Source organism: Mustela putorius, unplaced genomic scaffold (assembly GCF_011764305.1).
Source record: "Mustela putorius furo isolate JIRA1106 unplaced genomic scaffold, ASM1176430v1.1 tig00000596_pilon_pilon_pilon, whole genome shotgun sequence".
Lineage (NCBI taxonomy): Eukaryota > Metazoa > Chordata > Mammalia > Carnivora > Mustelidae > Mustela > Mustela putorius.
Genome location: NW_025421428.1, coordinates 9,742,248 through 9,752,687, shown reverse-complemented (window position 1 = coordinate 9,752,687; position 10,440 = coordinate 9,742,248). Strand labels below are relative to the sequence as shown.

Genomic DNA, 10,440 nt, shown 5'->3' with positions numbered 1-10,440 from the left:
TAATATTTGGAACTAGGGTTGAGGATAAGTTTAGAATCAAGCAAAATCACTAGTACGGAGTTAAGAAAAAAGGGAAGGAATAAAGCAAAGCAAAGAAAGGATTAATTCCAGAAAGGTCAGGGTTAACTGGCTGGACTGGGGATGGAGAGTCAGCGGGTGGGAGGTGTAGGGGTTCTGGCACCGGAACCACCCCTTGTGATAGCAGCCTGCTCTAGAGAAAAACATGAGAAAAGAGAAAACACCCAGAATCCTCCCGTCTTGAGTAAGGGTTATTATTATTATTATTTTAAAAAGATTCTATTTGGGACGCCTGGGTTGCTCAGTTGGTTAAGCAGCTGCCTTCGGCTCAGGTCATGATCTCAGCGTCCTGGGATCGAGTCCCACATCGGGCTCCTTGCTCAGCAGGGAGCCTGCTTCTCCCTCTGCCTCTGCCTGCCATTCTGTCTGCCTGTGCTCGCTCTCTCCCCCTCTCTTTCTCTGATAAATAAAATCTTAAAAAAAAAAAGATTCTATTTATTTATTTGACAGTCAGAGATCACAAGCAGGCAGAGAGGCAAGCAGAGAGAGAGAGGAGGAAGCAGACTCCCTGCTGAGCAGAAAGCCCGATGCGGGGCTCCATCCCAGGACCCTGGGATCATGACCAGAGCCAAAGGCAGAGGCTTTAACCTACTGAGCCACCCAGGTGCCCCAGGGTTATTATTATTTTGGGGCATTCCCTGTTGTTTTCAATTATGTGTCTTCTTTTATTTTTAATTTTTTTGAGAGAGAGAAATCTTAAGCAGGCTCCATGCCCTGCACAGAGCCTGACACAGGACTCCATTGAAAGACCCTGAGATCATGACCTGAGACGAAGAGTCAGACCCTTAACCGACTGAGCCAGTGAGGTGTCCCTTTTTTTTTTTTTTAAAAGATTTATTTATTTATTTGACAGGCAGAGATCACAAGTAGGCAGAGAGGCAGCCATGGGGGGGGAAGCAGGCTCCCCGCTGAACAGAGAGCCGGATGTGGGGCTCGATCCCAGGACCCCGGGATCATAAGCTGAAGGCAGAGGCTTTAACCCAAAAAGCCACCCAGGTGCCCCTGAGGTGTCCTTTATTTTTGTTTTTTTAACATTTTATTTAAGTAATCTCCATGTTCCACATGGGGCTCAAACACATGAACCCCGAGATCAAGAGTTGCACCCTTTTCCGAGCGAGCCCATCAGGCACCCCCTATGTGTCTTCTTTTAACGTCTTCATTGGAGCTAATGTCTCATTGGATTTTTTTCAAACTGTAGGAGTTAGATCATGAAATGTGAGTTACAGAAAACAAAAACTGTACCCATCTCCCTGCAAAAAAGGATCAGCCCCAAATGCAGAGCTGGGTCAACACTGTGTCTGGGGGAGGGTCCCATCCGCACAAAGAATCCAAGTAAATAGTCAGCAAATTGTCTCTAATCCCTGTCCAAGGAGACTGAGTGCCCAGTACCCATCCTGGGTCCACCGAGATCTCTGCCTAAGGGCCTCTGTCAATGTCATTTCTCCTCCTGGAATCCTCACCCATGTACTTGTCTGGCTGATTCCCAGTACATGCATGGCTGTCTCTACCCTGTGACCCTGTGACATTTCCCCAGTGTCCCAAACTGGTTAGGTGCTGTTCACGTGTTCTTGTGACCCACAACAGCCTTTGATCGAACTGCACTGGCGTCATTTCTTAGACCCCTGACTTCTGCTGGCAGGTGAACACTGCATGGCAGAGACCCAGAGGCTGTGGCTCCCAGCTCCTGGCATGGAGAGACACAGTGTGGACAGAGACATGACAAGCCAGCTGTCTGTGTGGAGGAAATGGGGCGAGGTGGGGGGGGGAACCTGCAGGTGGGGGCCTCTCCTCCAGGGGCTCCCTCCCTCACCCTGAGCCTGGCTGCTAACTCTCTTGCTCCTCCTACACTGGAAGGTGATGTGGCCCAGGAAGCTGCAAGGGAAAAGTTAGGGGACAGCTGTGTCGGACTTCAGACATGTGAGAGACTCCGAAAACCTGACCCTGTCCCGTACCCATCTCCATTTAGATTAGATCACTAGTTCTCCCTCAGGATCTAGAGGTTGGGATCAGGGTCACATTCAGTAGGCAAATACTAAGTACGTGTGAGGAGCAGGCACGGAAGGTATCATCGAGATGAATCCGACAGTCTTGTCCTCAGAGGGCCCCCAGGCTGGGAGGAGAGCCCATGAAGGCCTCACAGTGTGGGGCCCCGGTTAGAAGGCCGGAGTCTGGAGCCAGACAGACCGGGGCTCTTGTTCCCGCTTGGGCACTGTGTGACAAGTTGCTTCCACTCACCAAGCCTCAGTTTCCTCTTCTACAAAGTGAGGAGGATGATGGGAGCTGTCTGGTGTCAGGTGGTTGTGAAAACCTGTGGACACAATGACGTGAAGGTATAGGAAATGGCAAGAAATGGCCCCAAACGGGAAAGCGCTCTGGCTCTCGTGGTCAGCAAGGAGAGCGTGCATCCGGAACGAGTGTGTGAAGGTGTGCCACTTGGATGGGGCCGGGGCATGGGCACGGGCACGGGTCAGGTCAGCCGCTGAGGAGCTCGGACCGGGCACTGGCAGCTAGGCAGGTGGGGCTCAGACGACAGCCAGTCCCCGCCCCATATCCAGGCGCTTCCCCTCCTCTCCCAGTCCCGGTCTCCCTGGGTGGGTTTGGGCCCCGTGGCTAGTTCTGGACAACTGTCTGTGAGAGGAGTGATGGCTGCCGATGGGGGACGGGTTGATTCAGACTTGACGGGTCTCCGCTCCCTGCTGTGGATTTCAGCGGTGAAGCCCTAAAATGCGGCCGGGGTTGGGGTGGGGGGCGGTCCCAGACCTTCATCAGACTTGATCAGTAAACTTTCTTGTGCTCAGCCTCGGAGATGTGGGGTTGTTTGCTGAGGCAGTTAATGCTAACTGCCCGCCGCATATGGTACTACTGTGATTTCTGCTGATAGAGGCCAAGTCAGTGGCTGTGATCACATGGCTCCTAGGTGGGCAGAGCCGGAACCCACACCCAGGTCTGACTCACACGGCCGGTTTTTAGAAACTGTGCTTCCTTCACCTCATGACGGCCTACCCTCAAGCTCTGCTATCACACTGATGATCTCAAGAAGATGTCCAGCAGGGACAGCCAGCTGAGCAGCTGGGACAGTCAGAACTCTTGGCGGGTCTAGTGTGAAATCCTGCCATTCTGGATTGCACCGGGCACTTGCAACACTCGTCTTCCTTCTGCCGGTGCTGGTGGATCAGGACAAGCAAGACACAAGGGAGAAGTGACAGCTTGCCCCACCGTGGCAGAGGACTGTAGCCGGGACTGGAACCTTCCTTGTGCAGATGGGACACACAAGGGAAGAATTCCCCCAGCATCACTGCCTCACGCTCAGCTCCTCCCTGCCTGGTCCCCAACCCAGAAAGGCTGTATTGCACACCATAAGCCTCAGAATGAGACTTATGCTTGAATCTCTGCTCTGCCACTTACTGGCTCTGTGACCTTGGGTAAGTCACTTTGCTTCTCTGAGCCTCAGTTTGCTCATCTGTACGGGGGGGGATAACATTCATTTCTCATGGGATGGACTAAGGCAGTAGAGGTAACGGATGTAAGGTGCTCAGCACCGTGCTTGGTACATGTAAGCTTGGTATGATCTAAGGCAGGCTCTCCTTCTCCTGAGGAAGATTAGGGGGCTACCAGAGGAGAGGGACTCAATGTATAGATTCACACCCAGATTGCTTGTGTGTTTATTTACAAATGGGAGACATACACACACAGATACAACTTGGGGACATTTCAGGAAACTTGGAGCAGGGAATCGCTCTTCGCTGTCCAGCTCTTGTCTGGGCTCCCTCCTGATTCAAACTGAGTTCTTTAGAAAACGGCTTCTGACACTTCCTTGTTGGGAAGCCTGTGGGTACTGGGCTCTCACTGCCTCTCATGTTGAAATCTGCCTGTCTCACTGGGCTGTGGACAAAGGGCTGTGAGCCTTGGCTCAGTCATTCACATCCAGGCCAAATTCTGGATACAGTTCTTTGGTGGTGACACCTCGGATCACGGCTAAAAGGAAAGAAAGAAGCAAGAACGCATGTCGCTTGGAAGGAGTGGAAGGGAGAATGGTCAAAGGCCTGACCTACCCAGGACCCACTCCTGGACCTCCCCGCTGTTCCCCTAGTTGGCTGACATATCCTCTTGCTACCCCTTCCAGACCCTACCACCGGGGGCTCTGCTTGGTCACCCCAAACTAGACTTACTGAACCCTTACCCCACTTCACAGAGGAGTCAAACAAAGCACCCTGGGACTCCACACAGAGCAGCTACAGCCACCTGCTGAAAAGGCAAATTTATATTTACATCGCATCTGGGGACTGCTGAAAACCCTTACTCCTTAGTCTGGCCAGATGGGTCATGCCCTGGCCATTTGGTGGTGCCATTCCTCCTGCTCCCTCAAAGACCCTTTCTTCCTCCCAGGGGAAGGGGTCTCCTGAGAGGCCTATCCTGACCACCTTAGCTCCTCCCTACCACCACCACCCTGTTCAAACCTCAATATTCTTCTCCATCTCTGGCCTTTGTTTCCCTCATAACACTTAACACATTTTATAATTCCTCTGTTCGTGTTCCTTCACTTACTGACCTTTCCCCACCCCTCCCCCAATACCAAAACCTAAGTCAAATGAGAACGGGGTCCTTTAAGTGTCTGGTTCACTAGGGTGCCCCACACCCTGCAGAGCAGTGCAGAGCTCTGGTGCTCAGTAAATGTCACCTCAGAGGAGCGGCTGCTCTGTCCTCTCCAGGTCCCAGGCCGAGAAAGACGGGTCTCAAGCTAGGTTCCATCTCCCAAGAGCTGATGCGCTTAACCACCAGGCTACAGTGCCCTCACCTCCCTTTCTCCTTGGGGCCTGACCATGCTCCTTTCTCCATCTGTATTTCCCTCCTCCTGTTGTCCCCTTTCCTTCCTTAGGACCCAGTCCCCACTGCAACAGAGAAGTCCTCCCCGACACAGACTCCCAGATGCTGAGGGGCAATTCTACAGGAAGTGCTAAACTCCCGCAGCGACCAGGCAGATGTCCCAGCCCCGCACCCTGTCCCACACAGTCACTGGCTGCTGAACGCTGGAGTGCCCACTGACCCCAGCCAGGTGACCGGACTGAGGCCATCCATGCCTTCACTTCCTCCAAACTGGACTGTCCTAACCAACCCAGGCACACAGGTGTCTGTGCCTTGGCCGAGCCCTCTGGATAGTCAGACTGTGTTCAAGGAAGAACAAAATACTTCTTGAAGTCACAGAGTCCCCCTTCTGTGATCTTTTGCCTCTGGAGCAAGTCAGCCACTTAAGGCTGAGTAGGCCCCAGAAGACCAGGAACCACAGCCCTCAATCTAGCAGGTAGGCAAGTTCATGTTCAAACCTGCCTGGGGCACTGAAGCGGGCTCTACACTTGAGGGAAGAGATCTCAGGGACTCCTGCAAGAGCTGTACAGCTGCACTGGGGCATTCGGGGAGGGGCCAGCTGAGGAGGATAGGAAGGCTGGCAAGTTAGAGGGCCCAGGGGCAAGATCCAGACATCCCGGGGAATGCAGACTCCTTCCCTCCGAGCCTTGGTGCTCCTCTGGGGCCCTGTTGCTCACCTAGTTTGCCTAGCAGCATCTGGCCTACATCCTTGATGTCATTATACTCGTGGAGCTGGGAGATGTGGTCCTCCAGTTCATCCACACTGTAGCCTCTGGGGTGAGGGGTGGAGAGAGAGAGAGAGACTATCTTTAAGAAAGCTGAGGAGAGGGGCTCTCGGGTGGCTCAGTGGGTTAAGCCTCTGCCTTCGGCTCAGGTCATGATCTCAAGGTCTTGATATCCAGCCCCGCATCAGGCTCTCTGCTCAGTGGGGAGCCTGCTTCCCCCTCTGCCTGCCTCTCTGCCTACTTGTGTTCTGTGTCAAATAAATACATAAAATCTTAAAAAAAAAAAAAAAAAAAAAGAAAGAAGGAACGCTGAGGAGAGGGACACCTGGGTGGCTCAGTTGGTTAAGCGTCTGCCTTTAGCTCGGGTCATGATCCCAGGGTCCTGGGATCGAGTCCTGTGTCAGGCTCCCTGCTCAGCGAGGAGCCTGCCTCTCCCTCTCTCTGCCACTGTCCCCACTTGTGTTCTCTTTCTCTCTCTGACAGATAAGTAAATAAATCTTTATTAAATTAAATAAAAAAGGGCGCCTGGGTGGCTCAGTGGGTTAAGCCGCTGCCTTCGGCTCAGGTCATGATCTCAGGGTCCTGGGATCGAGTCCCCATCAGGCTCTCTGCTCAGCAGGGTGTTCTCTTCTCTCTCTCTGACAGATCTCTGCCTAAATAAATCTTCTCTGTCAAATAAATAAATAAAATCTTTAAAAAAAAAAAAATAAATTAAATAAAAAAAAAGAAAGCTAAGGAGGATCCAAGGTTCAGAGAGTAACAAGGCATCTATTTAAAGATTTTATTTATTATTCATCAGAGAGAGAGCGAGCGAGCACACAAGCAGGGCAGCAGCAGGCAGAGAGGGAAGCAGACTCCCCACTGAGCAAGGAGCTGGCACAGGACTTGATTCCAGGAACCTGAGATCAGGACCTGAGCTGAAGGCAGATGCTTAACTGACTGAGCCACCAGCTGTCCCACAAGGCATCTATTGAACTAATATTCACGGGATGCCTGGGTGGCTCAGTTGGGTAAATGTTTGCCTTTGGCCCAGGTCCTGATATCATGATCCTGGAATCTGTGCTCAGGCTCTGTGCTCAGTGGAGAGTCTGCTTCTCCCTCTGCCTGCCACTCCCCCTGCTTGTACTCTCTCTCTCTGGCAAATAAATAAGATCTTAAAAAATACACACACACACACACACACACACACACACACAAGGGGCGCCTGGGTGGCTCAGTGGATTAAGCCTCTGCCTTCGGATCAGGTCATGATCTTGGGGTCCTGGGATCAAGCCCCACATCAGGCTCTCTGCTTTCCCCCTCTCTCTCTGCCTACTTGTGATCTCTGTCATGTAAGTAAAGAAAAAATCTTAAAAAAACAAAAAAACACAAATGTTCACTAAGGACCTACTATGGACAAGACAGACCCTACCCTCAGGAGGCAAATCTCCCTGTGCCCTGGGGGAACAGTTCCCAGCCACACTGGTGCTATGTGACCCTGGCCATCGCAGGCTAGTCAGATCCCCTCCTGCGTGAAATGCACATTCAAAGACTGCTCAGTTTGTGCCACATGGCTGGAGCGAGAGCTGTGAGAAAGTCCAGGAGCTGGGGAAGAGCCAGCTTCCTCCAAGCCCTGGAGAGCCCACCTGTAGAGAGAGAATGGAGGTGGTGTGCAGACAGAAGCAGAGGCAGAGAAGGACCAGAAGGACCAGAGACAGAGATGGATTGAGAGGATGATACCCTCTGTTCCGGACAGCTTTCCATTCCCTTGTTCCTGCTCCTCCTGGGTCTGACCACCCCCTACCCGAGAGAGGCTGCTGAGATACATTGAATCCCTCCACAGGACACAGTCCTGGTTTTACACTAAGCTAGTGTGGCTGGGTTTCAGTTACTGGGCATGGGGTTAAAAGTTATCTTAAGCATGCTGAGGAACCCAAAGAGACTTACTCAGATATTAACTGAACGATCTCCTGGTCCAGCAGGTCCCTCTTTTGCTCCAGTTTCTGAATGTCAAGGTGCAGAGACTCCTCACCGGCCCCATCAGCCTGGCCAGACTTGGGGGATGGCCGCTGAGTGGCACACAAAGTCATTAGCCAGAGTGACCCATTATCCACAATTCAGAACCTACACATTGTTTTCAACAACCACTGCCCCACCTTCTGCTTGGTGACCAATACCCCGTACCCACAGTAAGATTACACTGCCCTGCTGCTCTTGGAATTAGATGTAGCCCTCCAAGTTCTGGCAAGTAGAAGTTAATCATAAATTATGTATGCAACATCTGAGAATTGTCCTTCCAGCGAGAGGGTACGCCTTTCTCTGGCCTGTCTTCCTCCTCCCTGCTGGCTGGAATGTGGATGTAATCAAAGAGCTGAACAATGTTTTGGGCCATAGGTAGAACCATGTTGAAGGTGCAGTGGAACAAGACAGAGGCCTGGGTTTAGGCCAGCATTATTTGGGGTTTTCTTTCAGTCCTAGCCACACCTAGTCCTAATTAAAGGGCCCATCCTGGCCCCAAATCAGACCTCAGATGCTCAAGTCTGTGATGTCATTGGGCTTATAATTCCATTGGGTAACAATCCCCTTCCCCGGGGCTGCAGTTCATCTTTGCCCTCTCTGCCCCTAAATAATTGTGTTTTTCCTCCAGATATCTCATTTAAAGCTCTACTCACACTTCATCAGGAAGGCCTTCGCAGACCACCCCGCCTAAAATGGTCACTCCTCAGTGGCTCACTATTCTTTTGTCCTGATATTTTCTAACACCCATCACCACTTGACATATACATTTCATTAATAATATTCTGTTCATTGTCAGCCTTATGCCCCTGGAGTGTAAACCCCAAGAGGGCAGGGACAGAGTTTTGTTCACTGTGTCCCCACTGGGCCTGGCACATAGTAGACACTCAATAAAACGTGTCAGGGATGCCTGGGTGGCTCAGTTGGTTAAGTATCTGCCTTTGGCTCAGGTCATGATCCCAGGGTCCTGGGACTGAGTCCTGATTCGGGCTCCCTGCTCGGCAGGGAGCCTGCTTCTCCCTCTCCCACTGCCTGCCACTCTGCCTGCTTGTGCTCTCTCTCTCTGATAAATAAATAAATAAAATCTTTAAAAAAAAAACCCAAAAGCGGGGGCGCCTGGGTGGCTCAGTGGGTTAAAGCCTCTGCCTTCGGCTCAGGTCGTGATCCCAGGGTCCTGGGATTGAGTCCCGATTCAGGCTCTCTGCTCTGCGGGGAGTCTGCTTCCTTCTCTCTCTCCGCCTGCCTCTCTGACTATTTGCGATCTCAGTCTGTCAAATAAATAAATAAAATCTTAAAAAAAAAAAAAACCCACCAAAAACGTGTCAGATGAATGGGTGAATGACAAATAATTAATCAACTAACGACCAGCCTGAAAAAGTGCTTTTCAGGTGAAGTACAGTGTGCCAAGGGAGTGTCTCAGCAACTGGAATGAGTCAGAAGTGGGGGTGAGGCTTCCCTGGGGGACCTCTACTCTAAAGGATGAGCAGGCACCACCTTGCTAAAGAGCTGGAAGGAAGAGTATTCCAGAAAGGGACAGTATAACCAAATGGCAAAGGCAGGAGAGAGCACGTGCCTCTGAGGGAATGAGAGTGGTTTCTGTGTGGGGTGGGACAGGTGAGGGAGGGGATCCTGGTCTCTTCAAAACCAACCACTTGGGGGCACCTGGGTGGCTCAGTGGGTTAAGGCCTCTGCCTTAGGCTCCGGTCATGAGCCCAGGGTCCTGGGATGGAGCCCCACATTGGGCTCTCTGCTCAGCGGGGAGCCTGCTTCCTCCTCTCTCTCTGCCTGCCTCTCTGCCTACTTGTGATCTGTCAAATAAGTAAATAAAAATCTTAAAAAAAAAAAAAACCAAAACAAAAAACCAACCACTTGTGGTGCTGTCAGCAAGGAGGAGAGACAGAGCCCATTGGGAGAGCCTGGGGTACCACCAGAAAATGCCAGGACAGGGCTTCTTCTTTGAAGCTTGGTGGGCAGGGAGGATGAAAAGGGGAAGGACTGAGAAATGACCTGGAGTTTCTCAGCAGAACAAGGTCTGCTGGGGGAAGGTTTGAAGAGGGCTGGGGTGGGTCAGCTACTGTTGGGGATAGAGGCGGGGCTGGGATGAGAAGGGAGGGGTGCATAGACATACTCACAGGGGATCGGAAGGTCCCGCGGCAACTTTTGGAAAGTCCTGGCTGAGTCCTGGAGAGGAATCCGAGGGGAAAATGCCGATTGAGCCTAGAGTCGGCTCTGGGTGGAAAGGGGTGTGTGGGTGGTGTGGGAGGTTAGGAGTTGGGAAAGGGGTTAGTTATGGTCCGTTATCAGGGTAGGGATCCTCAAGGAAGGGGAGACTCTGAGAGGGGGAGTGTGTGGAGGGCTAGATGGGGGTTTCCGGAAGTGATCTCTGGGATGGGAGAGGGCTGGGGCAGGGCCATGGGGAGTCCGGAAGGGGACTATGAAGGGATGCCCTTTCGCCCTGCCCTCCGCTCCTTGCCCACCTCCGGAGCCCTGGTGTCCGAGGCCCCCGTCTCGGAGGAGGATGTAGTGCAGGAGGGTCCAGGGCGAGGGCGGAAGAGCAGCCCCTCAGGCCCGCCATGTATTTAGAATCTTATGACGGAGGCCGGGAACGGTCAGATGGGGAGATGTGCGCGCGCAACCTGCCACCTTAAGCCCCGCCCCTCCCTCGAGGTGGGCGGAGACAGCGGCTGCGCGCGCAGCTTTTATTGTGACTCCGCCTGTCCCTAGGGGCCCGCGGCCGTCTGGCCACGCCCCCTTTCCTTTCATCTTTCCCTCTGGCCAA

The 10,440-nt window shown here is 52.4% G+C and overlaps 1 protein-coding gene across 8 annotated transcripts; it reads right to left on the bottom strand.

Moving 5' to 3' along the window:
- Window positions 1-1,082: 1,082 nt before the first annotated feature.
- SWI5 (SWI5 homologous recombination repair protein) lies at window positions 1,083-10,339 on the bottom strand. 8 transcript variants are annotated; one of them, XM_013058704.2, is made up of 6 exons: window positions 10,139-10,335; window positions 9,794-9,890; window positions 7,593-7,714; window positions 5,619-5,713; window positions 2,314-2,386; window positions 1,090-1,270 (listed from the first exon to the last, which is right to left on the bottom strand). In XM_013058704.2, exons 1-6 carry the CDS (start codon window positions 10,234-10,236, stop codon window positions 1,252-1,254), a joined length of 504 nt encoding a protein of 167 aa, XP_012914158.1. In that variant the 5' UTR covers window positions 10,237-10,335; the 3' UTR covers window positions 1,090-1,251. The 8 variants fall into 8 exon arrangements, with proteins under 8 accessions (XP_004757277.1, XP_012914160.1, XP_012914158.1 ...); XM_004757219.3 differs by having other exon boundaries at window positions 1,098-1,270; window positions 9,794-9,842; window positions 10,139-10,325; XM_004757218.3 differs by lacking the exons at window positions 1,090-1,270; window positions 2,314-2,386 and adding exons at window positions 3,713-4,053; window positions 4,259-4,323 and having other exon boundaries at window positions 10,139-10,334.
- Between the last annotated feature and the right edge of the window lie 101 nt (window positions 10,340-10,440).

Excerpts from the sequence above, each read along its gene's own strand:
- SWI5 (XM_013058704.2), bottom strand. The coding sequence starts at position 10,236 with ATGGCGGGCCTGAGGGGCTGCTCTTCCGCCCTCGCCCTGGACCCTCCT. Across the intron at positions 9,891-10,138 it reads CGGACACCAGGGCTCCGGAG|AGCCGACTCTAGGCTCAATC; the intron begins GTGGGCAAGGAG and ends CTTTCCACCCAG. Across the intron at positions 5,714-7,592 it reads ATCGTTCAGTTAATATCTGA|AGGCTACAGTGTGGATGAAC; the intron begins GTAAGTCTCTTT and ends CCCTCACCCCAG.